This window comes from Tachypleus tridentatus, chromosome 8 (assembly GCF_004210375.1).
Source record: "Tachypleus tridentatus isolate NWPU-2018 chromosome 8, ASM421037v1, whole genome shotgun sequence".
Classification (NCBI taxonomy): domain Eukaryota; kingdom Metazoa; phylum Arthropoda; class Merostomata; order Xiphosura; family Limulidae; genus Tachypleus; species Tachypleus tridentatus.
The window spans coordinates 86,959,660-86,977,838 of record NC_134832.1 but is presented as its reverse complement, the minus strand read 5'-3'; the positions used below and the strand labels follow the sequence as shown (position 1 = coordinate 86,977,838).

General features: G+C 33.5%; 1 protein-coding gene across 3 annotated transcripts in view; it reads right to left on the bottom strand.

The window, feature by feature from the left end:
- The window catches only part of LOC143222857 (uncharacterized), a 36,388-nt gene extending 25,018 nt beyond the window's left edge, over positions 1-11,370 (bottom strand). Inside the window, exon 1 of one of the 3 annotated variants that reach the window (XM_076449949.1) lies at positions 10,659-11,370. In XM_076449949.1, coding sequence (XP_076306064.1) covers positions 10,659-10,666 — 8 coding nt within the window. In that variant the 5' untranslated portion in view covers positions 10,667-11,370. Of the gene's footprint in view, positions 1-8,339; positions 8,599-10,658 lie in introns of those variants that run through there. The other 2 variants (XM_076449951.1, XM_076449950.1) reach the window with 2 other exon arrangements.
- Between the last annotated feature and the right edge of the window lie 6,809 nt (positions 11,371-18,179).

The window sequence follows — 18,179 nt, the reverse complement described above, 5'->3', positions numbered from 1 at the left end:
ATTAGCCATTTCAATGATACATGTTCTACACAAATAGTAAACTCCCAATAAGCAGTGACAAAATGGTTGACAAACATCACAACACAGAATGCACTCAGCATATGGCTTTGAACATGATCATGTACTCCATACCATCTAGTAATTAACACAATCATAACAATTCCACTACCATTGACATTTGTACCTATGATGAATGGACAGTCTTCAAGAGGATAAGCTAGTACTGATACTACAACCAAGGTGAAATTCAAGGGTTGGAATATCCAGACAATGCATACTCCAACCTTAGTTAATGTAAACAGTGCTGAAACTATTTTGAAGAAATTAGCCACATACTATCAATGAAAAATTTGACAGGTACAGATTTATCATTTATTATATGGTAAAGATCAGTTATTAATTACTGCAATATTTGCATGATCAGTGAATGATGCACGTGTATCAACTTTGTGACTGAGAAAATGCACTTCAAATTACTAGTGTGTACTTTCTAGGTTTCAATTTCATGTCTGCATCCTTGATATGCTAGAATGGCACTCTTATGTTTTAAGCTATAATTTGACACTTGTGACTAAAGACAAGAATGTTACATACACATATGAGACATTTTCACACTGCAGTGTAACCTCCATAAACCTTTTGGAAATGTAAAGTACATTAAGCATTCCAAATGATAAGATTTTGTACAGTTATTCAAAAATATAGAAGGAGATTTTGGATATACTTTTACCATTCAGTTCAAATTTGCCAGAAACCAAAAGATAATCTAGTGTACTGAACCAACAGACACTTTCACTGTGCATGGTAAAGTAGAATCTTTGTTACTTGAAACTGTATTCACCCATCTGAAGTTCACATCAAACCTTTACATTCTTCCTCTCTTTCTGACCATTACCACTGGAGACAACACATACACTCTTTGAAGGTTGTACAGTCTTGTCCTGAAATATTAGTTTAGTTTCAACAACTAGTTTGGTTGTTTTATTGAATGCACATCAGTTATGTGATGATGTGCAAGTTTTGTCTGACTCAATTAACCATCATATTGTGCAAAGACATCAGAAACATCCCTTAATAAATTACTGTTTTAGGTTCAAAATGTTTGCATAGTTCTCAACTAGAAATTCCATATGCTTTAGAAGTTGAGCATTCATTCTTGGACATGGTACAGAAACTGCAACACCAGCTACTTAGTTTTTGTCACTTCTGCTTCTATTACAATACCAATAACAATTCCAAATGAAAGTTGAATAGTCAAATTCCTATAGTTGTAGGTTTGTAATGGTACAACATCCATGTTCAGACAGATTACTGATCAAACAAGTGCAGCCTACTTTCCAGAGAGAAAAAAATTATCTGAACTAGCCACCATGACAATGAGTAGAAGCTGACTGTTGCACTCATTCAAGATAGCAGATGGACCTAATCCAAGCTCCATTAGCTTAAGAGGAAGTAGCTGCAATTATAGCTTGTGGTTTGATGTGACAATTGAAAATGGCTCCAAGAAAGATCAAATGTCCCTCACACTCAAATGGTGCATCATGGTATTATTCTGCTCTTCAAAACTGCACATAAATAATGTCACAAAAATAATTAATTAATCAAAAATTAGTGTTTTCAATTATTACTTTTTGATTATTCTAGTTATTGAAGTAACTGAAATGTTGTTATATTTGCTTGCTGTTAAACACAAAATTACACAATAGACTATCTAAGCTCTGCCTACCACAGGTATTGAAACCCAGTTTTAACATTATAAGTTTTTCAATCCACTCATGCAAGTATAATTGATATATTTGCACTTTTTTATAAATCCCATGAAAACAATCAATTTGTGAAAAGTGATTAATGAGCTTGATGATTTATTGATTAACAAACTTCACTAATTACCTACCTTTACTTAAAACTGTTTTCATTTAAAAAGAAAATTTTACACCCTTTGCATTTATTCCAAATATATACAAACATACACACACATTCATGTTCATATATACACATATATTTATATTTTTAACTGGCTCATATTTTAAATTGTTATTTAGATTAGAAGTTAATATCCTTACTTAAACACAATAGTGTACAGTAAAGTACAAAAGTTTATTATTCCTACACAGCACTCCAATAAAACTGTCAATAGAGAGTAAGTTTATTATTTAAATATAACACTCCAAGACATTGCATGTGTTACTTTAATTTTTAATTTTTTCACACAGCACTAACAGTGTACATGCTAATCTACAGTAACCTTCTTTTTGCTCTCTAGTGTTCAAACATAGGGAATCATAACCTTGTTACATGACCTTTTGAGAAGTGTAACAGATACAGAGGGAAACCAAGTTCATACCAGTGTGTCATCAGTTTTTAAAAAACAAGATCTAATTGTTATAACACCAATACACTGAAAGCTTAAACTCATGATACCCAGAAAAATACTTGAAAAAAAAAAAAAAAAACAGCCAGCATAAACAGTTTTGCCCCTTGGGAAAGATTAAGCATTTCAAAATAGACACTACCACAAAAGGGTTTCAGACAGTAAATCATCTGGTGTAAAAATTTACTTAGAATATGTTTCAACTTTTCCACCACTCTTAACAAGGAACACTGCCAACAAAGTATTTTTAAAACACACACCTTTTGTGATTTGTATATTCAATATATTTCACAGAGGTTTTCTTAATTGTTTTAATTAGTCTAGAAAATAAAAAATTATTTCAGTCTCAAACAAAGATACTGATGGAAGTGAATATAAAGAGGAATGAAATGTGCCATAAACCTTTAATGAAACAGATTAACCTGATAGCTACAGGGATTAGCTCAATGAAAGAAAGTAAAGCAAAATGCAGCCAGGAAAACAGCAAAATGAGAAATACAGACAACATATATATTATGTATATTAATGCATGTGTGCTGGAAATAAAAAAATAATGCAACAAGAAGTACACACACAAGCACACAGGTTTAATAAACACTCTATCATAAATACTTTTTCTTCCAAAGTAACAGAGTACATTAGTACAAAGGAATGTTTTCTTATTCAGTAAAAAAAAAAAAATGAATACAGTAAAAACATTATTGAAGTGAACATAAGAATACTTGCATTAATAACCTTGTACAATGACTGTCTGCATTACTGCACATTAGATGAAAAACATTGTACAGCTTTAACAATGCAACAAAACCTTATGGAATAAATTAATTATTCTTTTTATGTGTATAATTTTTATCCATCACTTCCAAATAGCATGCACATTGAAATCTGTACTTCTATAGCAAAAACAAAACAAAGCTTATTCAATTAAAAGTCAATGATTTTCAACAAAATTAATGCCAAAATAAATAAATTTGTTGCATGTAGCATACAGGTATAATCACAAATGGATTCAAGCTGGGTGTGGTTTTAACATGCTTCATTTAAAACTAGGCCTATGTGGACTGATAAGTATTAACACTCCTACGAAAAGACGTTTCTAGTCCTGATTTCTCCAAGCCCGTTCCCCTGGCTGTGGTTTTGCTAGATAGTAGATAGGGACAGTGGGAATCTCGTTAATCCATTCATTAATGGATTTAAATGGCAATTTCATTTAAATACAAAATTATTATCCTAATATTAATAACCTTTCAAGTTGCTCTGGGGCCTATTAGGCCCCACTTTTCGTAGGAGTGTTAATAATAAAGTAACTGTACTGCTTGTAACTGAAAAAATTACTTATTTTTTGTCTAATGAAACAGGCAGTTCACAAAAATGTTCTAATAAGCTGATAAACATTTGTGATAAATCTTAACAAAAGAAAAAAATAAATGCATGAAATGAACTTCAAGCATTAAAAAACTGTTACAATATGCACATGTTTATACTATTACATGTATCATTATCATGTTTGTATTGTTCTTTTTTTGTTCTTCCATAAATATTCAATTAAAGATTAATCAGTTTGGGTAAAACATTCTTTCAAGTCTAAATTAAGATCTGGTTTTTATAAATCAAGGTTTCTGTTATTCCTGTATTCAACAGCACACCATGTTCAATATTTTTAGTATCTCTATTTATGATTTCTTCCTGTTAAATATACAACAGAGTAGTTTTTTTTATGATTCACTTTTAAGATAAAGCCTTTCACTTCGGATAAGAACAGAAACCAACTTATTCATTATTTTGCCTAGGGTGCATTTTAAATATTAGTTTCTTCCAGTGCTAAACCTTGTTGAAAATTACTAAACAGCAAAAAAAAAGTATTTCTTATTTACAAGTTGTTAATACAGGTGGCAACTCTTAACTAACATATCACATTTAGGAACTTTTTCCAACACAAGAAGAATATCTAAATTAAGTTTTAATATTATAATTATTTTTTATTATTGACATTATCTTTCTTTCATTTACATTTTGAACAGCTGGTTTTTAAACCTGTTTATGAGATGATTGGTATAATTCCAATTTGAAATCTTTTCACTATTTCATCAAACAAAAATAAGTTTTTAGGTGTCTTTCCTTTTCTCTATATATATTTTACCCACTAAAATTTGTCCTAAACATACAATTTACTTGTTAATGTACTCCTTATAATAGTTTCAATCAAAGTTCTCAAAACTTCCTTCAAGAAATTAGTTTAAATGACATGCAACTGCCTTCCATATATTTTTATTTCATGACTGTCTTCCAACTGATAGTCTTTGAAAGTACAGAGAGCCTTGTTCAATAACTATAAAAGTAGTTTTGATTAACTGATGAAAAAGAGTGTGTATTCTTCTTGAATATCATTTAATTATAATCTATACAACTTAAACTAGAAATGAAAAAAATGGAATATTCACAAACAGATCTTTTAAACTAGTGAATATAAGAATAAAAGTCATGATATATAATACCAAACAAATAATTAACTTCAAGAACAAGAAAAAAATAAATGATACAAAAATGAAGTGAAACTAACAGTGCAGAATGACAAATGAAGCAGAGCTGAGTAAACACAACTTTCAACAAAATGGATTTTGTGCCCCTTCTGCAAATATTTAGAGATCACACACATACACATTACATTCACACAGTTTATCAAACTGACTGTGAAATGAGAGATCTACAACTGTTCTCAGGTGCTTACACAAGGATTTTGGGCAATTTACCAAGCACATTCAAGGCCTCATTGTATTTTTCTTCATGGAGAGCCATGTGGACCAATTAATGTCAATGAGATTATTTTATAAATAAAAATAATGCTAAAACTGAGTAATTTATGTTTATACAGTCAAGAAATATTTGGTGTTAAAAGCCTAAACTAGACAGTTCTCTGTTTATTGATATTCTTTAACACAATTTAAATTGTTTTAACCTTCGCTACAGCGATACACATAAGCTTATAAAACATCTCCTCCATGTTTCATGATAAAATAAAATCTGCAAAAAAAATCATGTTTTATAACATGTGACTCATGAGTTTTATATACATATATAGCAGCCATCAAACATTCAACATTTGAAATTATTATAAGATGCTTTAATGCATCTACACAGCATTTTATGTCGCAATATAATAGGACAAGTGCATCACAAGGTATATATAACAGAGAATATTTAACTGAATAAATTATTTTTCCTCTGTTTTGATTGCCACTGTAAAACAAACAACTTTCATCTTGTTTGTTTGAAGCTTTTTTTATACTATAATTACAACAACATTCCTAAATGTTTCTCTTTCCTTTTTTTAAAATATATGAAGCAAATAAACCTTTCTGGAATTTAGCCAACAACAAAAAAATAGGTTAGCACTGTGGGTTAATTGTCTAATTTAATTTTTGTTTTAATTAAAAGAAAGGAGGATTTTGTATTATAACACTTACAATGTCATAGTAACACATTAAGTACTAGATACCCAAGTCAATCATAAAACCTAACTCTGTGGGTTTATATTTATACAAAACAGAAATTCCTGAATAATGACTAAAGTGCTGCATATAAGATTTAATTTAGCTTTCTTTAACTTAACTATTAGTATGTATACATGCAAGTGCTATGGGATGATAATTACACTATAAAAAGTTATAATTAAATTCTCTCAAATCCAACTTCTTTAAATATGTGCTATATGAAAGTCTCCAGCAATCAAACCAATATAAATTCAAATATTTTACAAAAGTTTTATATTTGTTATGAAGAACTAAAAAATTTGCGCTTTCCTGTATGCTATATATGTATTATAGAGTATTTAAACAGTGATTTACAGAATGACAAATTGACATAGTTGTCTTTTCCTTTATCAGATAATAAGGTTTAACCACCTGGCAGACATCAACAGGCCAGTACAATAGCTTCAATCAGAAAGGTTCAAAGTAAAATGTTAATTTAAAGTCTGTGAATTTTAACAAATTTATAAAACTGTTGAACTTGTTTAAGCCCCACATCTCTCTTGGTGAATATGTAAGAAAATGTGGCATTAAAAATGCCATTTCTAGTGAATTTGCAATGAGATAATGAATAGTGATATGGTCTGGCAATGGACAAATGTTATTTCTTAGGTTAGAATCTCCTAACAGAATCTCAGTTTTGGGTTTTATACAGGGTGTTTGGAAAGTCACTGTGCACTTATATATTTATTAACATACAAAACTGCACAGTGACTTTCCAAACACCCTGTACAACTTCCATCATTGTTGTTATGCGACACTAATGTCATTGCTTATATAGAATTAATAAATTATAAGTTATTGTATAAGAGCTACTTACAATATGTATTTACGTACAGTAAGTCTTTATAATTTGTTCCAGTTGGATGCTCATAAACCATTTAAGATAAATTATATTTACAATATTTATAGGTTCCAGTTATCTTAAATATTTTCTTAATACTTATTTCATACAAAAAGAATCCAATTTATTAAACCTAAACCTACTGACCAAAATATGTTTTGTGTATATATATACACACACACACACACACATATGTACCCATCACACATGAGCAAATATCCTTGAATAGTTGAAGAGTACTCCAAACAAAGTTTATTTTTCAAACACATTTCACCTATACATCATTACCCTCAATTCCCTAACAAGCTAGTTCTTTCTCCAAAAAGACCTAAAATCTGACTAAACCAGGTCAGCTCCAGGTATACAGTACTATTGCTGGAGATGAAAATACACTGTATTATAGGTACAGTTTGGCAATCCTATGCTGACAGAAAGGTGTCAGGTGGAAAGAAAAATTAATTGAGGCCAAGAAACTAAGTGATAAAAGAAAGACTGGAAAAGTGGGTCATACTATGATATATCCGTATATCAAACAAATATGCATTCAAATTAACTAGCAAGCAATGTTTTAAACAACTTCTATGGAAATTGGTGAAAATCTTATATACAATGTATTATTCAGTTTATAACAGTTAAATGATGTACTACAAAGGTACAAATAACTAAAATGTTTTTATTTATTAAGTTATCAAGTTTCAGAAATGATTATTTAATAATTCATATCTTTTGAATGTGCCTTCACAATTCATTTTAGTTAATTAATGAATTTCACAACCATGTTGTTTATTATATAAATGTACTATTTTACACAGTTCAATAAACACATTATGACTATTTCCAAATTGACATTAAAAATAAAAATAAAATTTCGTCAATATAATTTCTGTCCATCAACCTCAGAGTTAACTTGTTTGTGATGCACACTATAAATTATGATTTGGTCAGTAAATTATTCAAGCTATGATTCAATGTGGAATAGAAATATGTATTATGTAACCAGTTATTTTGAAAAACTACTAACAACAATGCTATACCATAAATTTCGAAATAAAATGTAGAATTTTTACCCATAACGACTTATCCCGAAGTCTTATGATTAACTTTTGTAACTGCAGTTTGACCTGGCCTGGCATGGCCTAGCGCGTAAGGCGTGCGACTCGTAATCCGAGGGTCGCGGGTTCGCGCCCGCGTCGCGCTAAACATGCTCGCCCTCCCAGCCGTGGGGGCGTATAATGTGACGGTCAATCCCACTATTCGTTGGTAAAAGAGAAGCCTAAGAGTTGGCGGTGAGTGGTGATGACTAGCTGCCTTCCCTCTAGTCTTACACTGCTAAATTAGGGACAGCTAGCACAGATAGCCCTCGAGTAGCTTTGTGCGAAATTCAAAACAAACAAAGCAGTTTGACCAGCGTTATATAGTCAGGGCTTTGCCTCTAAGTGTAACTTGTAAAGTAATTTATGCTTAAAGTAAACTATAAAATGTCAATGAATGACAGACTTTGTCTATAAGAGAACGGTAAAAACTAAATTATTATAATGTTTATTAAAATAAACTTATAAGCAGATTAATAATAACAACTACAGTTTAAACTCACAACCTCATAAGCCTGGCAAGGCCATGGAGCTCGGATTACGGGTTTAATCCCTGTCAAACCAAACATGTTCGCCCTTTCAGCTTTGGGGCGTTGATAAAAGAGCAGCCCAAGAGTTGGCGGTGGGTGGTGATGACTAGCTGCCTTCCATCTAGTCTTACACTGCTTAATTAGGGACGGCTAGCACAGATAGCCCTCGTGTAGCTTTGCGCGAAATTCAAAAACAAACATATTCTCATAAAACGTTGTTCTACGCATTTTGTCCGTTTCACATATTCTCATAAAAAACGTTGTTCTACGCATTTTGTCCAGATAGCCCTCGAGTAGCTTTGTGCGAAATTCCAAAACAAACAAACAAACAAACAAACCGTTTCATAATATTAAAAATAAAACTTAAGACCCGAGATACAACTTCACGCACACATGACAATACTGTAAGTGCGCCATCTATGGACTGATTTTTATCTGTAAAATATTTTAGCTGAAGTCAAGAGGACATTAAAAAAGAGTGTGCTAAAAAGGTTGTTTTATTTTTAATATTATTCTAAAGCTACACAATGGTTATCTCCACTAGTTGTTACTGATTTATAATTGATAAACTAGAGGCCCATGTTTTAAGCTTTTCTAACCGAATTGTGGAATTTGATAACGCTGCCACAGCTTAAGCGTGGAGCAATATTTTTTTAACGGCAACAGGATGCGCTAATCATGGTTTGTTTGTTTTTTATTTTTGCGCAAAGCTACACGAGGGATATCTTCGCTAGCCTTCCCTAATTTGGCAGTCTAAAACTAGAGGGAAAGCAGCTAGTCATCACCACCCACCGCCAACTCTTGGGCTACTCTTTTACTAAAGAATAGTGGAACTTACCGTAACATTTTATGCCTCCATTGCTGAAAGGGTGATCATGTTTGGTGCGACCGGAATTCGAACCCGCGACCCTCGGATTAATAAGATTTACAATTTCTATGCACAGTATAGCTCTTTGTCATTTTTAAACATATCTTTCAGGTTACTAGTTAAACACAAAGCTACACAATGGGATCATCGCGAGTGTCGAAACCTTCTTTTAGTATATAAGACCGCAGACTCGCCGCTGAGCCACTGTGAGCATCTTATATTGAAATATTTAAAATAAAGATATATATATGCAGTAAATATCCTTGCCTTGAAAAACATCATCTTGAGTTATTGATTTTCACTCTTCTCATAACAAGTTTGTTTTGGAATTTCGCACAAAGCTACTCGAGGGCTATCTGTGCTAGCCGTCCCTAATTTAGCAGTGTAAGACTAGAGGGAAGGCAGCTAGTCATCACCACCCACCGCCAACTCTTGGGCTACTCTTTTACCAATGAATAGTGGGATTGACCATCACATTATAACGCCCCCACGGCTGGGAGGGCGAGCATGTTTGGCGCGACTCGGGTGCGAACCCGCGACCCTCAGATTACGAAGTGCACGCCTTAACGCGCTAGGCCATGCCGGGCCCTCATAACAAATATAGATATATTTCAAAATTCATGTTATTATTAAAGCAGAATAGTTTAAAAGAGACTAGTTTTATCTCTTCATTAGGAGTGTAGCACTTTCGTCAGTTTGTTTTGTTTGTAATTAAGCACAAAGCTACATCACGGATTATCTATGCTCTTTTCACCACCATTATCGAAACCCCCTTTTTTAGCGTGTAAGTCCGCAGGCATGTTGCTGAGTCATAAGGGGGCAACATTTAGACTTACAAAGTTAGTATTACAAATGTGTTTTTTTAAACACCAAAGCCCCCTCTCCAGTACAGCGGTAAGTCTACGGATTTATAATGCTAAAATCAGGGATTTGATTTCCCTCAGTGGGCTCAGCAGATAGCCGAATGTGGCTTTGCTATAAGAAACACCACACACACATTTAAACACCAAAAGATAATTTTTAAGCTTAAAAAAAATTGGACTACCCGTCTCCTGAACCGAAGTTATGTAAATTCATGATTAATTAAAGGTTTTATAAGACATAAAAAATTGTCTCCCTTATATATAATTGTAAATAACGCAAAAATGCCCATAAAACTGCAAAACACAAAATGTGAAAACGCAAATTTGCTTGTAACTCCGCACTAACCCAACAAACATTCAAGTCAAATCTGGTGAAGATTCATCAACAGGGAGCAAAGTAATGGTAAAAAACTCAAAAATAGCAAAACGCAAACATGAATTTTTGTTTGTATCTCACCTGTGATCCAATGAATCTCTATACCAATTTTGGTAAAGATTAATCCATACCATGCAATGTAGTTACATGGACATGCAACATGCAGTACTATTATTAGAGATACTTACAGTTTCATGTTTGTAAATCTTTCGATGAAGCGTTAAAGAAAACTTTCTGGATGATTTTCTTTACTTTATCTTCAGTACCTTAGAACTTTTTCCCTCACTCTTCAGAGTACTGTTTCAGCAACGATCAATTGTTAAAAAAACCACAATTAACTTTGAAGAAAGTTAGTGCAATGTATTGATTTCTTTCACAAACAGAGAAGGCGAATTATAAGTTAGATGATTTGAGTAAAAGTTCAGTTTGTTTCGTTGACGCAAAGATATATTGTATGAAACTGAAAATCAAAAGGAAATCACGATGATAAATTTCTCATTTCATTTAGTTTTGTTATACGTACAACATTTGGTTTTTTAGGTAGTCATCTTGCATCTTATTCATAGATGAACATGAAATGAGGAGCCAGTATTTATGAAGTTTCAAAGCACAGTCATTACGTCACTAACACATTTCCCGCCTTCTGGGCAATCCACCAGACAAATCTGGGAACATGTACTGTTTATAGAAAGAGAATATAGTTTAAACCCTCTTTAACAGCGCTCGCTATACCGCTTTTCACTAGCGACGAGCGAATTTTACGACAAACCGAACCACGTGGTTTCTTTGCCCACGAAGATGTTGTTTAGATGACGAATGGGCCTCTCATCAGTCAAAGCAAAAACATAAGGTTTCCAGATTTTTGTAAGAAACTTCGACAGTAAACTGGTTTATGTAAGATAGAATATATGAGGTCATAAATGCGTTTTTGTGTTGTCTTTTTTTCAAACTATTCTCAGTATAAGCTCGTTCTTCCCGGTAAGTTAAAGGAAAATAGAGAGAGTGACGCAATTAACGGCTAAGTGTTTTGCAACTGTCGATACGTTAAACATTCTTGACATCAGTTCATGGAATGTTATTGGCATATATTCATAAGGGAATGACTGTTCTAAGGAAAAAGATTAAAATGGTTTTCTGCATGTTATGTAACAAAAGTATGATACTACCTACATCAGTATAACTTATTGCATACCTACCTAATCAGGCAGTTTAAAAGATAACATTTTAATGAAACCATCGCAACACGCCGCACTAATCTCGAACAATGATTCAGCACTGTTCAAATAATATATCCATACGTAATAATTTATTTATTTACTGTCAGTAAAATGAACAGCACTTCCACATTAAAACGTTAGATCTCACCACTATCATTCATATATTATTGCAGGATTTTTCATTTTTAATGCCTTTATAATGTAATTAGCATTTCCTGAGTATTTAATGATAAAAAGAAACATATATCTCTTATAACTAAAACTAACGTGCTATACTCGTCTGATTTTTTTTTCTTCTTAACCTGTAAATTTTAAGGGTTTTTCGAGGAAATTGTTTTGCACACGCACACATGCATAATATATATATATATGGGTTTATGTCATTAAACTTTGGTTTTACACAATAGAAACAAATTTTGATAATTTGGAATATCAGATACTTAATATGTTTGAAATAAGAACGCGGGGTTTTAAAACAAATTTTAGACGATCCTCGTAGTTCTGTTTGTTTGGTGACACTCATCTTGTCAGTTGTGTCCTGCTTTCTCTAGTTTATTCTAGCTGGCTAAGTGACAGAAACTTCTCACCTTTATAAAGATTCACTTTAACAAGCCTTTTGAAAGTTAAGCTCCACGGATTCCTATACACAGCTTAAAGTGATGTGCCCTAAATATTTAGTTTTTACTTCACAAACTCCTCTCCTAAATTGCTTAAACTTATTACACTAAAGAGGATATCGAATTCCTCTTTTTTTTCTGTACTTTCGAATATTCCGTGAATCTGTTCGTTTTATGATTCTGTTTTGTCAGCAGCTGTTGTGTTTTCTTATAGCAAAGCCACATCAAGCTATCTGCTGAGTCCACCGACGGGAACCGAACCCCTGATTTTAGTGTTGTAAATCTGTAGGCTTGCCACCGTTGTACTAGCAGGGGACTAGCAGCTGTTAAGATACAGCTCTTCAAAATACATAAGGCACACTCATTCAGAAGCTGTATACACACGTCAATAAATTTTTGATATAATATTTTAAATGACTATAGTCTTAACCAAATAAAAAAAATAAATCACTATATATTTATGTACACCTTTCATTATGAAAACACAAATTTGAAGTACCTAAATATACTCGATCACATAAGCGAGTAGTTGGATTAACTGGTAGTTTTAAAACGAACAGATAGTCCGTGATTTTAGATCATTTGGTTTATGTGTGTTGTTAAACCTAATTAATTAGCTATATATGAGCTCAACAAGTCACGCGGTAATGATAGCATGTTACTCGATTTGACGGAATATCGAGTTTGACTATTTGTTTCTCTGAAGTCAAACACAAAGTTACCCGAGAGCTATCTGCGCTAGCCGTCCCTAACTTTGCAGTGTGAAAATAGAGGGAAGGTACCTAGTCATCACCACCCACCGCCAACTCTTGGGCTACTCTTTTACCAACAAATAGTGCGATTGACTGTTATATTATAACGCCTCCACGGCTGAAAGGGCAAGTATGTTTGATGTGTCGAGAATTCGAACCCGGCACCCTCAGATTACGAGTCGAGTGTCTTAACCCACCCGGCCGATAAATTAAGAAAAGACAGTAAATTTTAATACAACCTACCTAAGTTTGTTGACAAAGTCGTGCATCCATTAATATGAATAATAAATTAAGACTAAGAGGGATAATTTTGCATAGTTTTAGTGAAAGCACATTAATCACTTTATTTATTTCTCATAAAATACATTTGTCGTTCAAAACGTTGGTTAGTGTTTGTGGGATTAATTTTAATTTGATGAAGAACTTTATTTTTATTGCCCTGGTGGGAAAGAGGAATATTGGTGGGCTGATAATGGTTTTATTTGACATGGATTTTGCGCAAAACTATTCGAGGGCTGTCTGCACTAGCCGTTCTTAATTTGACAGTGATAGACTAAAAAGGATACAACCACTCAACACCACTCACCGCCAACCCTGTGGGCCCGGCATGGCCAAGCGTGTTAAGGCGTGCGACTTGTAATCTGAGGGTCGCGGGTTCGCATCCCGGTCGCGCCAAACATGCTCGCCCTTTCAGCCGTGGGGGCGTTATAATGTGACGGTCAATCCAACTATTCGTTGGTAAAAGAGTAGCCCAAGAGTTGGCGGTGGGTGGTGATGACTAGCTGCCTTCCCTCTAGTCTTACACTGCTAAATTAGAGACGGCTAGCACAGATAGCCCTCGAGTAGCTTTGTGCGAAATTCCAAAACAAACAAACAAACAAAACCAATCCTGTGGCTCCTCTTTTACCCATGAAAAATGAGATTGACCATCACATTATAATGACTCATGGCGGAAAGGGCAATCATCTTCGGTAATGGGAAGTCGAATCCTTGCATACTGCATATCAAGCGCCCTAACAAACAGGCCATGCCGGATAGGCTGACAATGGAAATTTCAGCTATGTGTGAGAAACAATTTTCACCAGAAGGGTGTGACAGGTTAACTGATGACATTATTTTCTGGATCAACAAGTAAAATCCTAAAGAAATCATTGAAGTTGAACTTACAAAGAGAGAGAGAGAGAATGAAACCATTACTCATTGTATAATTTACTTGCCCGGCATGGCTGGGTAGGTTAAGGCGTTCGACTGTTGTAAATTAATCTGAGGGTCGAGGGTTCGAATCCCCCGTCACGCCAAACATGCTCTCCCTTTCAGCCGTGGGGGCGTTATAGTGTGACGGTCAATCCCACTCTTCGTTGGTAAAAGAATATCACAAGAATTGGCGGTGGGTGATGATGGCTAGCTGCCTTCCCTCTAGTCTTACACTTCTAAATTAGGGACGGCTAACGCATATAGTCCTCGTGTAGCTTTACGCGAAATTAAACCCTTTAATACGACTTACATTACTGCAGTACCAATTTGCAATTATTTCCTGTACAATCCACATGATATTTCGTAATAATTGGTAGAATCCTCGCTATTATCTGTTTTTATCACAAAAAAATTAAAAAATGAAGCTCATACAAAGAATATATATTATAAATAAATAACAAGCTTTCACTTTTCTCTAATTAATATTATTATCTCCACTAAAAAGAAGCCCAGTAGCACAGCGCTATAAACCAGGTTTCGATGCCTGTGGTGAGTGGGCAGAGTGCGTGTGTTCTCTTATAACAAAGCCACGTCGGGCTACCTGTTCACCGAAGTAGAACCCTTGATTTTAGTATTGTAAATTCCAAGACTTTCAGCTGTCTCACCGGGTGATTAATGGGCAAAGCATAGATAGCCCATTGTGTAGCTTTGCGGGTGGGTAACTGCAAACAAATAAAGGACTGAAAGTTTAAAGTACTAAAAGGCAGTGGAACGCCGACTATTGTGTGTAATGCATGTATTGCATGCTATAGAGTTGACACACACACACAAAATAGCATTTTTAAAAATCGAAAATATATATTGTTCTACATATAATCATTTTACTAACGTCAGCTGTTTATCTGCACATCTAATGCTCCAGGTTGCATTATGTTGCCTAGGCAATATTAAACGGCGTATAGCTGGCCTTCCAACCAATCGAGGATTGGAAAATACAACTTGTCATCAAAGGCAGCAAATAGATCAACTTGTTTGCAGCTGATTAGTTGCATACCATACGTTACGTAACCACATCAACCAAAACAATTCTCTTTTACTCATGGTACAAAACTTTTCAGGAATTACATTCTTAATAGCAGGGTGTTAGCTATTCATATATTTAAACATTTTATAAAAATATTACTTTCTTCATAAAATAAAATATTAAGAAAAAGAAAAACGTTTAAGGAATTGTACAGGTATATATATGAAAAAGTTCGTTTATAATAAATTTAGTAACGTACTTCGACAAAAGCAAAATCGTCAAACTATAATAGTATCATCGATCCAACCATTATTAAGCTTGGAAGTTCTTATTTGAATCGTGTCCATATTGTTGTAAATTATGTTTCAGTTAAGTCGATAATAATACAGATATCCCTTTTTTCAGTAGTGGTAAAGTTAAAAATGTAATATATGTTGTATTTAGAAGCCTAATATATTCTTTGATTCGTTATACTCTCTGCCGTGGAATGCAGTTTCTTTGACGACTTGCTTGAGCACGAAACAAATAAATACAATAATCCTCTTGTAGTGGTGGTATGTATATAATACTTAAAGATTTTTAAAGTACTATTAGCTTACCATTTAGTTACCCAAATTACTTTAATTTAAGCATATGAATATTACTCTGTTGTTCGATCAAATTGATTATTTCGTTGTATACAGTGGGCCAACTGTTTGATAATGATATCATAGTTTGTTTGTTTTTTCAAGGTGATAACTAAAAATACATTAGATCTTCCGTCACAGTTTATATTTTCAATTTTACTTTTAGTAAATATAAATGTGCATCATCAAACAATTTGTTTGTTTAATATTTACAGGATTTTAAGCCTTTTTAAATTTACCATATAGTAACCTAAGTTAACTTTTGTGTATGTGTGAATAATATTATGATATTTGCCAAATTAATTATTCGATATTATACAGTCCAGTGACTGACTGTTTAGAAATTATATATGTGTTAAAGATTTCTTTCTCACTAAAAGTAAACTTTCAAAAGAGAATCTGTGATATTAATCACATACACAAATTGATTTAGGTCACCGTATGGTTAACTAAAAAGGACTTGAAACCTCATAAATATTGTATACACTTTACTGTTATAAAAGACCTAACCCTATTTCATTGGTTTATTTATCCAAGCTACGCTAGTGAGCCGTAAACAGCGAAACTGCAGTTCATAACAAATAATACGGCCAATCAAGGAATATCTTACGCCTTTGTATCACAGTTTCTCTTTTCAGTTTTATGATGAAAAAGAAAAGAAACCTTCAGCACATATATATATAAACAGTTTATGTGTTTGTTGTGAAATACAAAGCTACACAATGTACAATCAGCACTGTACCAACCACAAGTGTTGAAAACTGATTTTTAGTGATTTTAGTTACTTTAAATTTAACGCTGCGAAACTGGGGACTTTTCAAATAGTTGGACTACTATATACGAATGATAAATTTGATGCACTGCCACAATATTGGTGAAGTAATAATCTAGAAATTTCGTGGAATTTGGAAAAACGAGAGAACATTCTAAAAATTATCAGGGAGAAAGTATTCAATGAAAATTCTACGGAGTATTTTGAGAATAATTCAATTCACTGTTTATAGTGAGAGTTGTCGCGTATATCAAGGTAATCGATCCATTAGCAAAGAATTTTTGTTACTGTAGGTAAGTTTATTTGTAAGTTTGATACAGTATTATTAGTCAGAAATTTCTTTTGAACGTTGTATGCAAACGTAGGCCTTCAATTTATGTCAAAGTAAACATAATCTGCAAAAACATTATAGTTTAGTTTGTTTTGAATTTCGCGCAAAGTTTCACGAGGGCTATCTGCGCTAGCCGTTTCTAAGTCTGGAGTGTAAGACTAGAGGGAAGGCAACTAGTCATCACCACCCACCGCCAACGCTTGGGCAAGTCTTTTACCAACGAATATATTGGGATTGACCGTCACTTATAACGCCCTCACGGCTGAAAAGGCGACCATGTTTGGAGTTATGGGGATTCGAACCCGCGAGTCTCAGATTACGAGTCGAGTGCCTTAACCACCTAGCCATGCCGGTCCTAAATGTTATAGAAGAAATAAACTAATTAATTCTCGTCACGTGAACTAAACTTACCACTATTTTTGCTAAGTTATTTAAATGTTTGTTTGCAATTAAGCATAAAGCAACACAAAGGGCCATCTGTGCTGTTCCCATCACAAGTATCGAAACCTAGTTTGTATCCTTGTAAGTCCGCAAACATGTCACTGTGCCACTGGGATCTTATCAAAAAGAGTCAGTCCTCGTGTAAAACACATTACAATAATATGTATAGATATAAGTAGACTACACAGTTTTTAACTGCCATTGAAAAAGTTGTTGCATGCCTAGCTAAAAAGTCAGGAGATGTAACTACTAAAAGGTAATAAATTACGAAATGAAATATTTCTATCGCGGGGGGAAAAAGGAAATTTATACAATATTTTTTTTATAATGGGATTTTATCTTCAACTATATTTCCAAATGTATTTTGTTTTATGGTAGTTGACATTTTCTAGGTTTCATTTTTATAAGTAGAACATTATTTTTGTTCGAGTATAATTAGGAATGTGTTTCAAAATATTTTTATGCAGGTGTTCTGCATTTGTATTTAAATAATCGTACTCTTCCTTTGATTTTTGCCACCGATTTATACTCGTTTGGCCAAGCAGCCGTTGTATCTTTTCTCCTCTGAGTGTATAGGTCATATCCAACTTAACACATGGTACAGAGGTGTGTACAGGTTAATATTAACTGGGAGTTAATTTCCTTTTCAATATGTATAATGAGAATGGTTATTAACATTGATAATCTTAAATTGTAGAATACCACACTGGAGCTTCAGTCTGACTTACACGTGTA